Consider the following 20,757-nt stretch of genomic DNA (forward strand, 5'->3'; position numbering starts at 1 on the left):
ACAACCACAAGAAACCGCTATTAGAGAAAGTTTCACACGTTGCATAATCACTTATATGCCAAGGTTTAAGGATCATATATTCAAAGTATGCAAACGTGTTTTAGTGCATGCTATGGATACCATCTTGGAAGAGCTTCATCGGTTAAAATGAATTGTACCAACTCCTGAGAACCGTGGATGTCAATTGTGGACATGTTTTGGATTACCATGTGGTCACGAACTTATGATGTATGTCAGTATAGGTATGTTTAATCTATTGGATTATATTGGCATTTTTATACTTATAACCACTTTATGATATTTTGTCTATTTGACTATAGGTTCGCCTATTCTATTGGATTCGATTGATGCTTTTTGGATAAAGCTTGATTGGACGCCTTCTATATCTATGGAATATGGTGATCTTAATGTTGATCATCGTATGCAAAGGTTTAAAGAAATATACAATAGTCAACTAGATCATATCAAATACAATTATTTAAGAATGATAGAAGAGATAATAGATTCATCAACAAATTTGATCAATGAACCTTCGATTAAGAAAAATAACCGTGGATGCCCAAAAGTAAAGTGTGTCCAACATCAAAGTCAAGCTCCTCATTGATATAGTTGTTCAGACTTAAATCAGGAGCCACCAATGTATAATTGGTCATTTAGGGACTTAAACGGTGAACCGACCAGACATAATTCATTCTTCATGGGTTCGTACAAGGAACCAATAGGCCAATGTTCATACAACATAAACTTATAGGAGGAACCAATTTAACAATGTTCATACCAGGCAGACTTGAATGGGGATCTGGTAGGTTAATGTTCATACAAGATTGACTTGAATATGGTGAAGATCATACTACATTGACTTATAGGAGGAACCAATAGAGCATTGTTAGAGGAAATTCCATTTATATTTCATCCATACATCGCACATATACAAAATGTATTGGGTGATGTAAATTGTGGTTTTCGATCAGTAGTCATTTGTCTTGATATGGTGAAGATCAGTGTCTTTACATTCTTCAACAATTGTTGGACGAGTTATTGAGTTCATATGAAGACTACGCTAGAGTTTTCGTTGGATGTGATGATGTAGTTACTTAACTGTCTTTTTTTATGAAGACTAAGTCATAACCAACAAAACATTGGATGCTTATGTCAGAGACAAGTATCTCGATAGCCAACAAGTTTTGTTTGGTGTGATCGTTCAAATTTTGACCATTGAAGGCCCTATAATTTTTTCCCTCTTTAGAGAGTTTTAAAATCACTGGGGTCCTTACATTTGCACTTGTGTACACCAATAATTATGTCATGGTACAATTGGAAGAAGAGTATCCAACGCCTCCCATTACGACATTGTGGATCCGCTACAAATCCCCGTTAGCAACCGAATGACAAACAATATATGAGTCGCGGCTAGAATTTTATAAGCATCTGAAACCAAAAACCAACTGAAAGATCTTTTATGACTATTATTTTTGTCTCAAATTTTAGCTATGTAATATTTGAAATTAAAAAAAAAAGATTGATAAGGATTTGTTCAGAATATATTTTTCTTATAGTACTATTTATATTATTATCTTATTAAAAAAATTATATTGTTGTTGTCTTATTTATCTTATAAAAAAATAGGTTTGAAAATTAATAATAACTAGAAAATGTCACCCGGGTTGCGCGGGTTAGAAGCCTTCAATATTTCATGATATGTTATATATCCCTTTATTGGGCATAGTCAAATGGTGTTGTTGACTGTGTTGGTTCCTTTTTTGGATACATTCTCAGTTTGTCTGTTCCATCTATTAACATTGAAATAGATGTTAGTTTATTTATCACATTCAAAGGAATCGACAATATACTACATTATTATAGAATCATTAAGGTGATTAGTAAACTTACTTGGGAATATACTTGACTGTAATATTGAGAATCAATAAGCATCTATTCCAAGATTCTTCATCAAGTCAATATTCGTCTGATGATAGAAAAAAATTGTTTATACTGACTCAAAGATACCAAATTCTTTCAATATTTGGTCGTTTTAAACAAAATAAAGAAAGTAATCGAACCTTCATTGGAGTAGCAAGCTAAGTTTGGACATAGATGCTTACGTAATTAAAATTTGATGTACATATACGCATTGATGAAGACCAATATCCATCCTGTAAGTATCACCACCACCGTTAAATTAGCCATATTTGGATACAAATACATGTTCAAGTAATCAAGTTCGTGTAAAGTGTTAGAAATCATGATAGACTTGTGTTAAACACATTTACCCCTTTCTTGTATAACTATTGTAGTAAGATACAATCAAAACAAGGGGAATCAATTTCAAGCACTTTCATTGCTCAAGTGAAAGAAGGGATCATTGTATAGGATTCACATAGGAGGTATACCAAAAACAAATAACAAAATGTCATCATTCCCTTAAGTTAATAAAAGTAGGCAAAATCTATCACCTACACTACTAAATCTACATAGTTATGAGGGGGAAAATGGTCATTTTACATGCAAAATCAAAACATTAGCCTTTCAAATTGTTAAAAATAAACCATGAACTTTAATAAATCAAAGATTAACACTAAAGTGAAAAAAGAGTGTTTAAGAAAATCATAACATAGTTTATAATGGTCTTCGAGAGCAAACAAAAACACCACTTATCATAATAGCTATAATGGAAAGAATGTTTTCTGCATTTATTTTGGAAAAAGTACATAATATTAACCATACGTCAACTTATATTTGTATTTTTTGGGCGTCGATAAATCATATAGAAAGCAGAAAAAAAACTTACAGCAACAGAAGGACTGCATCTGATCAAAACCTTCTACCAGTACGACACCCTTTCCCTTACAAATGAATCGAGTTTGTATGTTACAGACTCATATATTTAGCCGAGAAAGATTGATATTAACTCTCTTTCTGCCCTGAAATGTGTGGATATAATCGAAGCGTCCGTCAAACCAACTACTTCTGTGGTGCATGAGACGAAGGGTAAAAAAGTAAATATGAATAAAGAAAAGAAATTTGACAAAGGACATACGACTATGAGGCCAACAAGCATAACTTAGGTTTAATGATAATATCTATATACCTTTCCTTGTATAGTTTCTTTTTTTTGTCAAAATTGTAAGTAAAATCATGATGATGTGATAAAATGTAACTGATAATATCTATATGTGATAAAATGTAGTTGATATTTACCTCCACTTTGGTCTCCTATAAATTTGTAGAGTTGCTCGTCATTGATAGAACATACGAAAAGTGAAGGAACCACAAACCGAGATCAAGTGTTCTCAAGTGGGTTAGTGAAATGGGGACCTTATGTGGTGTTATACCTGCAACCAAGTGCTTCAACCAAATACTAAATATAAGATTAAAAGTTTAAAACATGATGAAATAAAACAATCAGGTTGAGTTTCACCTTCATACACAACTCCGAGATTTCTTGAAGTTGAATCAAAGGTAAACACGTAAAAAAGCTCAGCCAATTGATACTCGGTAAGCTTTATATACTCACCTGTAATGTACATCAAAATACCTTTATAAGATGGTATTAAATCAAAAAGATTCTTCATAAGTAGCACTAAGTTCACCAAACATCCATTGGACACAAGGTGAAAATAAAACATTTGCTACTGGAAAATACCAAATATTTATGTTAAAAAAACAACCGAAACATTTAACGTATGAGCACTTGCTATGTCTCCCCAACTCTTAATCATAAATTTAGTCAAATACCTTCTAGAGTTCGAGATATGATACTATGTAAAGTATGCATATGCATCAAGATTTTCATTGTAAATTTGCTAAATTTCTGGAAAGTATACTCACTAAGTAACTATTATTCCTTGAACGAATCAAGGACGTTATGTTTATACATGAAATAGAAATTAGAACGACATGTTTTTTGTAGAAAGAAGTGAGTAAATACCTCATCAAGCACACCTTTCATGAACCAATAATTGTTTAAATCCTGTTGTTTGGCCACAATATTCATTCCATAGATCTGTTTTGCTCCCTTTCAAACCAATAATTTCTTTAAAACCTTCAAAAACAAAAAAAACATAAACATGAGTATTAATGATTGGTCATAGGGATCCAAAATCTATGCAAGCATAATGTTGATTAAAAACCTGAATTATAAGAGGATATAAACGCATCAATTTTTATTTGGAATAGTCGGACCAAGTTGTTGCAATAATTTCAAATGATTCATGAAAATCGAAATTCGATAGTTTGAGGAAATCAAGTTCATAAATCCTTCCAACAAACAACATTTAAATTAGAGATAGAAACAAACAAAGATTGTCTGCCTTTGATATGTTTAACCTGAACATGGTGGCCGACCATCGGAACAAAGGAACCCTATATCCACTATCTCCATCGCCGTCACTGAAGGAGATAAAAACAGAAAATTAACAACTATGACGACACTAACCGACCACCTTAACCGACAAAGTAAGTGGAAATATCGGTGGAGATAGCGTCGAAACACAAATCGAAGCCGGATGGATGGATGTTGCGGCAGATGATGTTGAGCAGAGCGGTGACGACTCCAGTCATAATACCTTCAAACGAACAAATGTGAAGCGTCAGTGGATCCTCCATGCCAAATGGTTTTCAAAGATTGAGAGTTTGTCGATTGAAGACCGAACCTCGGGAGTATATAGGAAGAGGGACGTGATAGAAGGAGAGGGAAACAATCAGTGATTTGAAGCAATGGAAGCGATAGGAGATGAAGGCGGTGGATAAATGGACTGATTAAAGTAACCCCAGTGGGTACTCCAAAATTCGACGCAGGCGGAAGTAAAAGGAAGCAAAAATGGAGAAGTCCATTGAGAAATGTATGGCGGTGGAGTTGTGTAAGCCTTCTATTAGAGAAGAAAACAGTGGTGAAGGAGAAGCGTACACGCACATGTGAGTAAGACTCTTCAACCACCCCCACCACCATTGACCATATATAATGACTAGGATGCATATATTATTTGACTAAGGACAAAAATCGACAAAACCCACAAACAACCAAAAGTGCAAGGGAAAATAAAAAAATAACCCTTTTTTAGTGTCCACAAAGAGGGTTCAAAATTTATATCTATATATAATAATAAAGTTAGTAATATTAATATAATAATTAAATAATAAAGTTAACAATAATAATATAATAATAAACAATAAAGTTAGTTTAATTATTATGTTATAATAATATAAGAAATAATAGTTAGTCAAATGATTAAATAAAAAATTAGTCAAATAATAATGACCTATAAACTAAGATTAATTAGGTTAGGATGGAGTGTCCATAACACCATTCTTTTTTGTTTTTACTTATCTTTCTATTCATGTGAAATAATGATAACGATAAGTGTCTAAAAATTTACCATAATAAATGAAAATCTTTTTGACACATGTCATCTTCTATTTCATTCTGACATATGTCATTTTGTAGAAATTTTAGAATTTTTATTTTCCACTTGTCATTTTTTTGGAGATTTCTATTTTCTTAAAATAAAATTTCATAAAATTCTAACGGGTTTTATAAGGAAAGAAAGTTATTCTATATATTAATTTGATAATAAATTCTTATAAATACTCAAAATGATTTTGATTTTTTATAAATATTTGAAAAAATTATATTTTGTAATGTAAAAATATTAATTTATAAAATATTTAATGTTTATATATTGATATTAAATTTTTAATTTTAATAAATCCATATAATACATGAATTTTACACCTAATATTATTAATTTTATCCAAATATGATTATTGATTTTGTTTTTACTACTATAAAAAAAGAAAAAATAAAAGAAAATTTCTCTAATCATAATCCTACCCGATAGATTCCAGGGTCCACATGGCGCGGATTTGCAACCCGGGTTATCCAGCGGGTTTGGGTAAACGAAGCCCATTACCACAAAGTTTGTAGCCCTAAAATTCATCAACCTCAGAAAAGCAAACGTACACACGACTAACAGTAGTCGAACTCTCTGTTTTGCAAAAGGAAGAACATCAGAGTGTGAAGTAGGCAACTAGCTGCTAGATCGAAGTAAAACAAGTATGTATTCATTTATTACTCATGTTTCTCTTTCATTTTGTTAGTTAACGTTAAACATTTCGGTATACATCAAGGAGATCGGGAAAGGGTAATAGAAATAGTGTCGCCTCGTCAGTTGCGAGCTAATCGTTAGCAAATAATAAATTTGGTAATACTATAATCCAGATGTTATAAGAAATACTTTGTTCAGTTTTTTGAATGCTTTTTTACATTGGAGATCTGTTCCTGGAGTTTCGGTACATAGTTCTTCAACATTTCAGACGACGTGCGTGTTTTTGGTGTTATTCTACGTCATTACTAAAGTATTTACTTGATTGATATGGTGCACATATTGATTCACCGTCTCCTCTCTGTTATCGTGAACGGTTAGGTGTATTATTGCCGGATAATGGTTGCTGTTCTTATGAAATGGTGATATCAGTCAAACAGGTCGTTTTTTTGCAATTCATGTAAGGGGGCTTTAGCAAACTGGACTGGAAGGAGCATATTATGACATGGGTTAGGTTAGAAAGTGTTGTTTTGATGAATTGATAATAATTTCTCCTAGGTTCCTAAAGGGGGTGGAAAAGGTTCACATTGGCCTTTGCCAACAGCTTTATGCATCATCTCCCTTCAACCCTTTGAGTGATATATGGCAAATGGAAGGAAATTTCTTAGACAACCTTATATATCATGACATGGGTGTTGGGTGTAAGTTTGAAAGCCTAAATAGTACTTAGTAGTAAAACCACAACATGGCATTCGACAACTACCATAGGTCAAGGTTAGATAAGTAAATATAGTGTCTATGTCTAAGAGGACGCCAAGACTTTAGTCATGCTTAAGATGCCTTTTAATTATTCTTCATAGAGAAGAGATACTATACAGAATCTTATTCATATAGGTAGCAAATGTGTCTTCAAATGCTCATGGACAATTGAGTTTCGCATATGGTTTAATTCTGTATTCACTGGTTGTTACATTTCAAAGAATATTTTTATCATATTTATGCTTTGGTATAAAATTTGTAACTTTTCTTTGCAATAATAGTGAAAAAGAAGCATTTAGGAATATAAGTTTATGATTCACCACTTATTCATTATGTATAATGGTTAACTTGAATTTGTTTTGTTTTGTTTCAGAGCATTTGAATTTGATCAATCTACTTACTCTTTATGGCGGTATGTTACACTTTCATCCATTTTGAGTAAATTTTAGTTGGTCCTGTTTCTTTTTTCTTTTTTAGCACCCCAATTCATTCAAGTGAATATTTGGTGTCTCAGGTTGAAAGACTTTTTAAAGATGAAGCTACAGAAGAAAAGGGTGAAAGAGCCCGAATGGTGAGTGTGTTTTGCCTGTTTTATGACAAATTTTTGCACACCGTGTATTTGTATGTATGTATATGTTGAATTTGGTTATTGTTGCTTGATTTGCTAATTTTGCACTGATGTGTTTGTCGTTCATCTGGTTAAACGTTAGACCATGGTTACTCTTACTCATGATCTTTGGTAACTAATTGTCAAATAAGACAAAAGGAAACAGTTAAAAAAAAAGGTAAAAAACCAAGGTTGGTTGGGTTATCTGCCACATGTCACCACCTGATGGTTTGTTCATTTTATTATATTAACAAAATTTATTGGTTAGAAATTAGACTCTATTTTCATTAAAAACAAAATACTCCAAAATTTGTAATTTTTTTTTTCTACAAATACTGACCAATATTGGCATATTATCATATTTTATTTTATGTTACCTATAATCTTAAGAATACAAAATAGTAATAATAATAAAAAGGTCAGTTTTTGTGGAATTGAATAATAAATTCTTATTATATATTCTCATAATCTTAAAAACAATAAAGTTGATCGTAAATAGTTATTAATATTTTTTTATAAAGGACTGCTAATAAACTAACAAAGTTTAAAATGTTTGGGTGTATATCAGTATATGCGGAGAAGAGAGAGTAATTAATTATATTTAATTAAAATTTGGGTTGGTTTGGATCACTCATCACTAATAAACATAATCTTACCTCCTTTTAGGATTATAATATCTTGTTTTGTAAATCTTTTCTTTATACTTCAAAAATCTATGTTTCTGGGTTTCAGGCATCCTTTGTTGGAGCCATGGCAATAGCTGACTTGGTAAAGACAACATTAGGACCCAAGGGAATGGTTAGTTTTTATTTATTTATTTATTTTTTCTCCTAAAGTAGTGAATACAAATAGTTATATGACTTATTTTTAAACTTGCAGGATAAAATATTACAGTCAACAGGTAGAGGACATAGTGTGACAGTGACTAACGATGGTGCCACAATCTTAAAGTCCCTTCATATTGATAACCCTGCTGCTAAAGTCCTCATTGGTATCCTTAGTTGAAATATTCTAAATCATTTTCCATGTGGCAATAAAAAAAACTGTCACATGTGATTCCTTAGATATCTCAAAAGTCATATCTATATACATCTTAATTTTCAATAAATCAAATGAAGGGAAAAGTATGTTCCTTAGTTTTATGATTATTAGATATCTCAAAAGTGCAAGATGATGAAGTCGGTGATGGGACTACTTCAGTGGTGGTCTTGGCTGGTGAACTTTTAAGGGAGGCTGAGAAATTGGTAGCCACAAAAATTCATCCAATGACAATAATATCAGGTGACATTTCATTCATTTTTGTTATAACATTTTTTGGTTTTTATTTACGATTTTGTTATCCCAATAAATCATTTCATGTGCATTCAAGTTCTTCTGTAAGATGTGGATTGCAAACCAAGGCTACTTGTATGATTATCTATAATAAATTAATATAACATCATATAAATTACTTGTATGTGATTCTTTCTCTTATTTTCAGGTTATCGTATGGCTGCTGACTGTGCCCGAAATGCATTGTTACAGAGGGTGGTGGATAACAAAGAAGATGCAGGTATTGATTGTTTACATAGATTATACTTTTTTTTTTTTAAAGTTTCTTATATTTGTAGCTTCAAGTTTACTCTAGTTACATTTAGTATCACTTAAATATTCAATGATAAAAAATCTTGCTTATTTTTAGAAGAACACAGTCACGAGGATTCATAAATAAAAGGGTTAAATGCACGGAATAGCTATATGTATTTTCATTCATTTGTTTGCTACTTCCATTTCTTTCTATTATAGGCTATAGCATAATACTTTGAAAGATCCACCCATTTATAAGTAAAGCAACTTTTGCTGCCATAATCGGGTGGATTTTTCCAAGTATGATTTCCAAATAAGAACACACTTTAAAGTAAAATGCTATAATTGGATAGTTTTTTTGAAATATATTCTCTTGATATCAAGAAATTCAAAAGTGCAATACTGTGTTAGAAACTAAAATGCTATGTATAATACACAAATAATGAACTCTAGGTTTCAGAAAAGGGTTAAATGCAAGAAATAGTAATGTACTGCCTTTCATTTGTTTGTTAGCATCCTAGTTTTATTTCTTCCTATTATAAGATTGTACTTTGGATATTTTTCAATCATATCAATATGATCCAAATACAAAGCATTTATCACTGCTATAAGTGGGTAGATTTTTCTTCGTATAATGTCTTTATTAGATCAAAAAATAAGTACGATACTGTAATTGGATAGATTATTTAAAAGACAATCTCTTAGTGTAATAGAAAGAAATGAAACTAGGATTGTATAACACACAAATAAGCAAAAGTACATTGCTATTTCTTGCATTTGAAATGTAATAGAGAGAGATGAAACTAGGGTGCTACAAATAAATGAAGATTAGATTGCTATTATTAATCCTATTAAAATGTTAAATGATGCAGAGAAATTTAGGTCAGACTTAATGAAGATTGCAAAGACCACATTGAGTTCTAAAATTCTTTCACAAGACAAGGAACACTTTGCAACATTGGCTGTTGATGCTGTTATGAGGCTAAAAGTAAGAAGTTAACCTGCTTTTATGTTATTATTACTTTATTATCATTAATTAATTTTCATGTTTATCTTTTCACTTGCTTATTTCTCTTATTCCTTTTAAGGTTTTTTCTATAACTTTACCATCAGCTTCTAACTTCCATCTTAATTTTTTTAATGGTTTATTTTCTAACAGTAATTTCATCACCATTTTATTTATGAATGGTAATCTAGTTAGCATATAAATAATGCAATGTATTAAGATAGTTTAATTTTTAAAATTATGCTAGATTATTAATTAAAAAGTAAAAATACTCTTGACCATATGAACATTTTTATATAAAGTATAATGAAAATAGTCTTTACATTTCTTTCTAAGAACCACGTCCTAGTTTCATATTTCTATCTGAATTATAGTTATGGAAATTCATCTAGGCAGTGTATGTGGAGACTAATCCAACTATTTTACTCTTCTGTTGGTATATAAATTTAACAAGGCGTTATTCCGAGGGGTAAAATAGACAACTAGACACATGATATAACTTATATACAACTTTTTTTTTCCTGATAATTTCAATTTTTTATCAGGGTAGCACAAACTTGGAGTCAATCCAGATCATCAAGAAGGCTGGAGGTTCACTAAAGGACTCCTTTTTGGATGAGGGGTGAGTTAGATTCTTATTAATATTTTTTTTATCTTCTTATTTTGCTAATTGCTTGCTTCATATAAAAATTGCATTTTACGGTCTTGAAAGTTGCAATATTTTCCATTTTGGGCACTTGACATTTCTAACAATTTCCATTTTGGGACCTTGAAAGTTGTATTTGGGTCTTGAATATAACACCTATTTTTGTTTATGTAATTCTGTAATGACTTTATTATATATATATATATATATATATATATATATATATATATATATATATATATATATATATAAAATTCATTTCATATAATAAATATTGTTGATTGTTGATGCAGATTTATTCTAGACAAAAAGATTGGTCTGGGACAACCAAAACGTATCGAAAACGCAAACATCCTGGTAGCAAACACAGCAATGGACACGGACAAAGTGAAAATCTACGGGGCCCGAGTCCGAGTCGACTCAATGGCCAAAGTTGCTCAAATCGAAGGAGCCGAGAAGGAAAAAATGAGAGAGAAAGTTCAAAAAATCATCGGTCACGGCATCAATTGCTTTGTTAACAGACAATTAATCTACAATTTCCCCGAGGAGTTGTTTGCAGATGCAGGAATTCTCGCAATCGAGCATGCTGATTTTGATGGAATCGAGCGCTTGGCTTTGGTCACTGGTGGTGAAATTGCATCCACTTTCGATAATCCAGAATCAGTCAAACTTGGTCATTGTAAACTCATTGAAGAAATTATGATTGGTGAAGATAAGTTGATTCACTTTTCGGGTGTTGAAATGGGCCAGGCATGTACCATTGTTTTGAGAGGTGCAAGGTATGTATTTATTGTATGGACTACTTTTCAATATTTTTTGTAAACAAGAAGTGAATGTTGTCGCTGCTGTTGCAGTTTTCATGTACTGGATGAGGCGGAAAGGTCTCTGCACGATGCGTTATGTGTGCTGTCTCAGACGGTAAATGACAGCAGGGTTCTTCTGGGTGGTGGCTGGCCGGAGATGGTGATGGCAAAGGCGGTGGATGAGCTGGCGCGTAAAACACCCGGGAAAAAATCACATGCGATTGATGCTTTTTCGCGGGCCCTACTTGCAATCCCAACAACTATTGCTGACAATGCTGGATTAGATAGTGCTGAGTTGATTGCTCAACTTAGGGCAGAGCACCACAAAGAGAACAGCAATGCTGGGATTGATGTCATTACTGGCTCTGTAAGTCTCTTTTTTTTCATGCAATTATTATGGTGTGATGTTTTTCTTTTAATATTTTACAACAAAACGTTTAGGTTGGAGATATGTCTGTGCTTGGGATATCGGAGGCGTTTAAGGTGAAACAGGGTGTATTGCTGTCTGCAACTGAGGCTGCAGAGATGATTCTAAGAGTTGATGAGATCATCACATGTGCCCCAAGGAGGAGAGAAGACAGAATGTGAACAGCATAATGATATGTTGTCATGTCATGTCATGTCATCAATGCTGTTTACGAAATATGTTTATGTGCTTATTGACTAAAATGGATGTGGAAAAGTGTTTTGTGGCTTGGTTTTGTTGTCGTACTCATCCATAAGTGGACTCATTAGGTGCCTACTTGATGGAACTTTTTGTTTGATTGTGTTTGCATCTACGAATTTTCAAGTATCAAATGGATGGATATTTTGCACTTCAGCCAAACTGTACTTGCTAGTTTCCTAGGCAGTACTTGAGTTTTATTTCAAGTAAACTCTCCCGAAAAACCAAAGAGAAAACGAACCATCTTCAAAAGCTGATGCTAAAGAATCTACTGAACATTAAAAAAAATTGTTTTGTTTTAAGCACAAAGACACAAAAACGATTTTCTTTTCCTAAATTATAATCATTTGGTACAACATTTGATAACTAAGGCTGATGAATATGGGTGCATGTTAATTCTTTAACATCATTTTTTTTTTGCTATCTTAAAGGCTGTATCATTCTTGAACACCACACCGGTAAAAAATAGTCTCCAAACCAAAATAATTTTCATGTCATTTTTTTTCTTTTAATCTTTATAATACTACTTATAAAAACAAATACAGTTTTATAAAAACTTACTATTTAATTACAAACGTAACATTTAAATTGAAAACGAAAAGAATGATGCCAATCAGGTGCAATGTTTGCCTGACCTTAACGGCATAAAGGAGGTGCCAAGTCGGCTTCTCCACGAACGTCAAATACCCATATTGATGAGCTTAATAGTTATCATTGAGAGAACTAGAGTGTGCTTTGTGGATTTTTATGGAAGCCGACATAATTGGAATTTAAGATTCTTTTGAGTGCAAAATGGATGAAATTCAACCGAAGTGGTTTATATCATTTTTTATATTGAAAGTGTAACGTCCCGATTTCCACGATAAAATTTTCATTTTTAAAGTTTAATAAACACTCATTTTCGTAAAGATATATCCAAGGCAAAACCATTTATTCATAAGCCATAATTCGAAACAATGGTAGAAGGAAAATAATGCGAAATCTTGAATCATAAACTCGCTGATGTGTGTATACAGTTACGCATTTGAATTCTCACAAACTGATAAAGTATCTGAAAAACATTTAATCCACAACTGTAAAACAAAGATTAACAAGTTTCCCAAAGTATCACATACATCACATCACAACTAAATATACATAACGACAACGGGTCCATATCAACCCCGAGCCCTCAACGACTCAAATACAACATATCCGAGTCTTCAACAACCCCAAGTCATCAACACTCAATTACAACATATCCGGGTCCTAACGACCCTGAGTAAATGACGACTCAAATACAACATATTCGGTAATCCAGGTCCTCAGTGACCCCAAGTCATCAACGACTTAAATACAACATATAAATATACAATAGTCAAATTTTTACCAGCACATCTTACACAACTAAGACATAAGTAATATAGTGAGAAAACTCACCTCGTAAATAGACCGAATAACCACCACATCATGCGAATACTAACATATCGGTTTCACCCACCACCTAGACATCAAATCAAAGGTTAACCTAAACTATGACCTAAAACCCTAAAGTTTGACCTAAGGTCAAACTTAGTCAAAAGATCAACATATTAACAACCTGGTCAACGACCACGCCAACCTTTCCTCAGGGCGCCTTGCGCCTACAAAAGGATAAAACAATCAAGATCTCAGGCTAAAAACAGATACTTTTATGAAAACCTTAAAAACATGTCTCACCGAAAAAAAGCGATGTAACGAACCAAAAATCATGACATAATTTTTTTTGTTTTTAGATGAATAAATCGTTAATACATATCTTTCCCATAAAATCAAGGTAACCAAGATTTAACAAAACATCATCAAATCAGAGTAATTCACAGAATACGGGGACATGTGGTGTGTGCTCTGCAATCATCCCAAGCTCTTCCATTTGAAAATCGGTGTACCTAAAACATAAACTGAAAACCCTAAGCACAAAGCTTAGTGAGTTCCCCCAAAATACCACACAACATACTCTTAGTGAGTTCCCCCAAAATACCACACAACATACAACCACATATTACTATGCAACATATATATATATATATATATATATATATATATATATATATATATATATATATATATATATAGTCGCCATGGGCTCCCCCCATGGTCTTTATCTGGAATGCCATGGGCTCCCTCCATGGTTTGACATCCAAGTATCACAGAGACAAATAGAATACTACATAAAATGTAATGGGCCGACGTTGGTGCCTTCGACCTATGGATATAGTGAGAATACTCATCTCAACCGTTACACGAATAATTCTACACTGTTGCTGCTGCTATGAACCAGCTCCTGAACTGAGCCAAACAACCCAACAACATTATCAATAACTAAACAAAGGCTAAACCTTAGCACAAGGCCCAAATAACTAGGCCTACTAATAGCCCAAACCCATTGGGCCCACCAAGGCCCAAAATCAAAAGATCCACAAAGGCCCACTAATGACCCAATTATCCTAAAGCCCAATAATTTTCTTAGTCCTAAAAAGTTGATCTCAGATGGCCCAAAAGGCCTAAAGCAACAAGGTGGCCCAAAGATGCGAAGCCCAAAGCACAACAAGCACAAGCCCAGCAGAACGTTGTATGATGGGGGTACGTTCAACTACGCTGGGTGTACACGGTGAAACCAGATCGCGACCAAAACAAGGTACGTTGGGCATACCATTTGTTATGCGGGGCGTAACCGAGACTTTTCCAAAACTCAAACCACGACTTAATCCTTTATGTCCTTGCATCCAAGCCTCAGAAGACCTTCAATCTAAGCTCTTAATGCATAAAGTCAACACCTTTATGCATATACATGGCTCAATGGGACCTAACTACCATCTTAATCCGTTAAGACCCATTCTAATCCAACTAGAACATACACGGACCATTCTTAAACATCAAGCAAGCATTTTTATGAACTAACAACATCAGAAGAGGCAAGATCTATCACTCCAAGCTCATGGAGTGGCTCAAACTCACAAGGAGAACATAACACACCATAAAAATCCTTAATCTTGTCCTAAGCTCAAACTAGCATAAGAAGAAGTCAAGAAAAGAACTTTTTACCTCCTAAAGCTTCCCAAGAGTGAAGATTTTGGATCTATAACCCCAAGGCTACACCAAGCTTGATCACCAAGATCTATTTCCTTGAAATAACACTAAGGATCTTCAAAGTCACCTACTGGCTCAAGAATGCACCACCAAGGGGATTAGGGTTCGAAATGAGGCTCAAAGACAATGGAGGTTGAGAAATGAAAGAGCCTTGAGCTCATAAATATGTTTAAATAGTGCCCAAACCCTAAAAATTAGGGTTTGGCACTCTACTCATTACGTTGGGCATACTCACCCAGGCACGTGTCCTCCTTACCGTGCACGCATGGGATTGCTTTGCCACTCTTTTCCATTAAGGGCCATTATCGCCAATAATCCAAATTTCCATAACTTCCTCATCTTAGGTTTGTTTCCAACAAACCTTATATCCATGGAAAGGTGGCGAGAAACCCTACTCTTCTAATGACACACCATAGCCTTAAAACTTCCCAAAAAAAACCTAAAATCCATACAATACCGATTCATCAAATTACAATTATACCCTTGACCTACGAAGGCACCATTGAATACTTGGATCACTTTAAACCATAACACCCACATCCGAAAAGGGCCAAATTCTTTCTTCCATAAGGCCCTAAGCCTCATGACAACTGATGATTGGGCAACAACCCGAATAAGGAAGCAAATCCGGAACCAAGTGTTACAAATATCCTCCATTTAAATTAGATTTCATCCTCAAAATCGATCCTTACTAACACTCAGATCATACCAACAACCCGAGGAATGCAACCGAAAATTATACTCATGAAACGACCTTCCTAAGACCACCGAACCCAAACAAAATCTCCCAACCCGAAGAAGAATAGACCCTTAGCCCCTGCAGAAAACCACTTTTACCTTTCCGAAACCTAAAATCTACATTGGTCTGACTCCCCGACAGACTGCCCTCGCTGATTCATTACCATGCCAATTTCTCATCGAATAACAGACAAATTAGAACACTTCAAACCTTGATTATCTTGATAGGACCAAAGGAAAAAAAGTCACTGATCATAAACAACTACAAAACACTTATACTTAACAAAAGGCTCATATAATCCTTCGAGTAAAAGATTCATACCTGCAATGGTTAGACTCATACGAGAGCTGCACAACAAGGTCAAATAACTTACTCTGATATTATTTAATCCAAACTACAAGTGACTTAGCATTTCCCGAACAAAAAGCTATGATACACATACAAATTCTCGAATCACTAATACTGCCCGAAACATCACGCTACTTCTTACCTGCTTTCCAAAAGCAACCGAGACCTCCCTGGTCCTAAATTGTCTACCAACTATCTGAAATACTGGATTCCTGCCCAGATACGGAGTCAAAAGACACCCACACAGTCGTCCCATGCGACTTCTGAACGAAAGCCTCAACTGGCAATAAATACCTGAACCATATCACCACCAAATCCACTACTAAGAGAATGCTTCATGACCAACTGCAGTATCATATCATACCGGTCTCCAACGACTTTCCATTTCCTGATTCCAAACATGTTGTGGCCCTCCCATAAATGGAACCATCCGAAGACACAACACACTGGTTTGCTTTATCATCAAAACTAAATCTATTCATTACCCTTGAACCCTGCAATTGATGCCCCTGTCATATAGATACTCCAATACTTTGCCCTGATATTTCTTTAACATACATTGTAATCCATAACCAATGAGCTAGTGTTAGTGCTTAATTTGCATAGCAACAATATCTCCACTCCACAAAAATTGATAGCTCCCTAACTTTCTATAAGCAAATCGACTGAAAAATTGATGAAATGAGCAAAAAGATTAGGGTAGGAAGAGGACGAACCTAAGTCATGTGGTATAAGGTGCTAACATGCCGACGGCGGGTAGACCAATGGCACCGAATAACAACAAGCTCATAAGCTTCCTCCTCTCCATATAAAAAAACACCATCAGTGCCAATGCTTGTTGTAGCTTGACATGTCACCTTCATCCCTTTTTCAGGTATCACCGTTTCAAATCTGGACGATTTCGTCATTAGCCCTTTGGTCGGTGAGAAGACTCCGTTCTTGCTAGAACAACATTGTTAAGATTCAAAAAGAATTGAATTAGAAAGTTGAATGTAAGAAGAATTAAATGCAAGCACCATTAAACATGAAGTCGGAACTCGGAATCCATGTTAACTTACCTGAGAAGTGGCCGGAGGAATTATGAGAGCAGCCATGCTAGGATAATAGAGTTAACTCTGTTGAGATTAATGTGGATTTGGGAGCAAGAAGGTGCAAAATGAAATTTGGGAGTAGTTGATGGAAGATGAGTGGCACTAGGATCCAAGCATTCAGGTTAATTAAAATCACGCTGGTTCCAGAAATAGCTCAAAACATCAATTTACTTTGGATTTTTTTAATGGTTTTCCTTTTCTTTTGGGTTTAACAAATTTAATATTTTAAGTGTTTAAAACATCAATTTTTGCTTTTCATTTTATAAATTAAATAAACAATAAGATAAACGAAGTCTTCAAATCAAAATCCATTAATTCATGGAACCATGAAAGTTATATTTGGTGACCCTGTAATATATAATAATATAGTAATAATTTTTAAAATCTATTCTATGAAGTGTATTCTTGTCGGAAATCCACCCAAACTTTTGAATATTTGTTTTAACTCGTCAAGGAATGTTCATTGAGAGATAACTCATATGTCAAGATGTCAGTGGGAGTCGTATTGATCTTGATAGTTTCAAGAGTCAATCGAAAATAAACCTTTTAGTTATTACTAGCACGTGACCTGAGGTTGATAACCTATCGTGTTTGGTTGACACATTCTTATTTCTGTGCACTTCTAGTTGAGGTGGCAATGCTTATGAGTTCTATATTTTTCATTTAATTACAAAAGCAAAGCGCGTTGGTCAGTGAAAGTGCATTGATCAATATGGGTGACTTGCTAAAAGCATGGAAGCATTGGTAGGCTCTTGAGCTACCAAAGGGCAAGAAACTTAGAACAACGAAGTTCATTCCTTGAAGGAAGGCTAAATTTGAATTTGGTTTTGTGCTAAGCCTTGCCATAAATTCACATGGATGGGAACGTATGCACCATAAAATCTAGGTGGCAAAGGTTTCACTCTAATTCATGAGAATGATTATGAGGAAATACTTTCGTTGATTTTTTTAAATAGATACGATAAAGATCAATATGTATATTGGATATGTAAATTGCATTCTCAAATTCACAATATGATTATGACATCCCTCTTTATTTTTTGAATTGTAAGGAATGACAAGGAATTGTTTGATCTTTCAAGACATATAGCTATAAGTTCCGAAAGGGTTTAAATGCACACATATTCTATCTAATGAAGGTGTATAAGCTTCAGAAGTCTAGTTGGAGACTTATGTGTAACATCCCAAAATTCAAGCCCGAAAATTTCATTTTTAAATTAATAATTTCTAAAACATTTTACCATAACACTGTCAATAAAGCAACACATTACAAAATCATAATGTTGTGTCCCAAACCATGACATCAAAAATATGGAAAATCAGAGTACAATCCCAGAAAGTCCGATGTGGAATCATGTGTGTGTGATGCGATGCTACGCCGCCGGCTCCTTCCCCTTAGACGAAGAGGTACCTGAAACCAAAACCGAAACCGTAAGCACAAATCTTAGTGAGTTCCCCCATCATACCACATACCATACAATATCATCGGTATCTTTCAACCGGCAACTTCCATTGGTATCTTTCAACCGGTAACCGTCGTCGGTATCTTTCAACCGGTAATCATCATCGGTACCTTTCAACCGGTAATCATCATCGGTATCTTTCAACCGGTAACTATCATCAGTATCTTTCAACCGGTAACTGGGGACTATTCCACCCCTACCACTAGCATACCATAACAAGATATAAACATACAGTCAGGCATATCCGGGTACTGACCTACCCTTCGGTCCTAAGGACCACTGTCAGGGAAACTAATCCCTATTAAACACATAACATATCATTCAGATACAACTCATGACCAAAGCACATAACCAGACAAAGATAATTATCACAAAGACAATAATCTTCTAAATACTCCTCTTTGGTGGGCCGACATTGTGGCCTTAGACCCACCCCTACTGGAAGGTATCTCACCTCGTACGAGTAGTTGCTGATAATCTGTGCGGGAAACCTCTATCTGCTGCTGCTCCGAAAATCCTCCGGCTACAATCCCCACAGAACACTCAGTCAAAAACTGATATTTACTCTTAGGGTAAAATGACTATTTTACCCCCAACCAAGTCCAAGTCAAAGTCAACTTCCAGCTGACCCGACTCGCCGAGTTGGGCCATCAACTCGTCGAGTCCCTTTCCTTTACTCGTCCTTATCCACGAATCGACTCGTCGAGTTTGGCAACGACTCAACGAGTTTCCCTCCTTTACGAACATCAATGAACCTTCATCCGACTCGCCGAGTCGTATGAACACTCATCGAGTTCACCTTCATCTGAAGAACAAGTCCTGACCATGACTCGCCAAGTTGTATGAACAACTCGTCGAGTTCATCTTCAAACATAAGAAGATTACCTTGGACTCACCGAGTCTGATCTAGCACTCGTCGAGTCCTATGAACTCCAGGTCTAAAACTAAGTCCAATGCATTAGGTTACTCTTTCTGTCCTGCTACAACCCTTCTAACACCCAACTGAGTCCTTTGACCCTCAACATATAGGGGACTTAAAGCCTTGGAATCGTCAAGTCCCAAGAATGGACTCGCCGAGTCGATATCTTCCACACCCTAAATCCTTGATTTCTGATGTACAACACTTGTACAAATGATAGATCCAAGCCCCTAAGCTCGATCTGGCACGTAAAGTTACGAACTTTACGTGCATGCATGGGACTTTTGAGACAAAAAGGCTCTAAAATGGCTCTTTTGTTGCATGGGGCCTTCCTTAGGTGCAAAAGCAACCCAAATCTGCCTTGTGACTCTCCCCAAGTGCTAGATCCGAAGTCTTGACCCCCAACCATGTTTTTAATCATGGTTGGCTACCTTATATGGCTTAAAAAGCCTCAAATCCTTCCCAAAAAGGGATCTAACAAACAAGAAAGCAAGGTATAGACTTTATACCTTTCAAAGACTGCAAATGATGAACCAAACTCGAATCCTTCAGTATCCTCTTGATCCTTCTATGCTCTTCCTTCTTCCTTGAAGTCAAAACCTACAAAAATCACTCAAAAGTCTTAGATATTGCACCAAAACACTTAGGGTTTGCTATGGAGGGTTTATGGGAGCATAAAGGGGCGATGGAGGTTGTATAAGGTTGTTTAAATAGGGTGCAAACCCTCATATTAGGGTTTTGTCCAGTCAGAGCCTACTCGTCGAGTCCGGGACCCGAGTCGACGAGTCCATCACTTAAATCCAACGTCTCATCCCGCTTCTACTCGGCGAGTTGGGCCTTCGACCCACTGAGTCCCAGGCCAAAAATGCAAAATTACTTAAATAAAATACATACCAGGAATCAGGTGCTACATTATGGAAGCATCACGTAACATAAATTTGTACTTTAGTAAGAAAGTCAAGAGTATTAATTTCTAGAAGTCCAGTCGATTTATGGG

The 20,757-nt window shown here is 34.8% G+C and overlaps 1 protein-coding gene and 1 long non-coding RNA gene across 4 annotated transcripts; one reads left to right on the top strand and one right to left on the bottom strand.

Annotated features, from left to right (window-relative positions):
- Window positions 1-335: 335 nt before the first annotated feature.
- LOC145052888 (uncharacterized) lies at window positions 336-4,873 on the bottom strand. Of its 2 annotated transcripts, none has more exons than XR_013684273.1 (8): window positions 4,327-4,873; window positions 3,929-4,042; window positions 3,419-3,514; window positions 3,199-3,345; window positions 2,789-2,921; window positions 2,061-2,153; window positions 1,891-1,966; window positions 336-1,790 (listed from the first exon to the last, which is right to left on the bottom strand). It is a non-coding gene; the product is annotated as an uncharacterized LOC145052888 (long non-coding RNA). The 2 variants fall into 2 exon arrangements; XR_013684272.1 differs by having other exon boundaries at window positions 337-1,790; window positions 2,789-2,967; window positions 4,327-4,851.
- A 1,028-nt stretch (window positions 4,874-5,901) lies between these two features.
- Window positions 5,902-12,248, top strand: LOC145052889 (T-complex protein 1 subunit beta). 2 transcript variants are annotated; one of them, XM_079000805.1, is made up of 12 exons: window positions 5,902-6,052; window positions 7,174-7,212; window positions 7,315-7,371; window positions 8,140-8,205; window positions 8,287-8,398; window positions 8,560-8,688; window positions 8,888-8,959; window positions 9,846-9,961; window positions 10,525-10,601; window positions 10,919-11,404; window positions 11,480-11,795; window positions 11,870-12,248. In XM_079000805.1, the coding sequence occupies exons 2-12, from the start codon at window positions 7,207-7,209 to the stop codon at window positions 12,014-12,016; spliced, it is 1,584 nt and encodes a 527-aa protein (XP_078856931.1). In that variant the 5' UTR covers window positions 5,902-6,052; window positions 7,174-7,206; the 3' UTR covers window positions 12,017-12,248. The 2 variants fall into 2 exon arrangements, with proteins under 2 accessions (XP_078856931.1, XP_078856932.1); XM_079000806.1 differs by lacking the exon at window positions 5,902-6,052 and adding an exon at window positions 6,182-6,200.
- The last annotated feature ends 8,509 nt before the right edge of the window (window positions 12,249-20,757 follow it).

This window comes from Lactuca serriola, chromosome 5 (assembly GCF_051521515.1).
Source record: "Lactuca serriola cultivar US96UC23 chromosome 5, Lser_US96UC23_V15, whole genome shotgun sequence".
Taxonomy (NCBI): domain Eukaryota; kingdom Viridiplantae; phylum Streptophyta; class Magnoliopsida; order Asterales; family Asteraceae; genus Lactuca; species Lactuca serriola.

What these genes read in the sequence shown, in the direction of transcription:
- LOC145052889 (XM_079000805.1), top strand. An exon ending in TGCTGCTAAAGTCCTCATTG is followed by an intron (nt 8,399 to 8,559) that starts GTATCCTTAGTT and finishes TATGATTATTAG; the next exon opens with ATATCTCAAAAGTGCAAGAT. An exon ending in GACTCCTTTTTGGATGAGGG is followed by an intron (nt 10,602 to 10,918) that starts GTGAGTTAGATT and finishes TTGTTGATGCAG; the next exon opens with ATTTATTCTAGACAAAAAGA.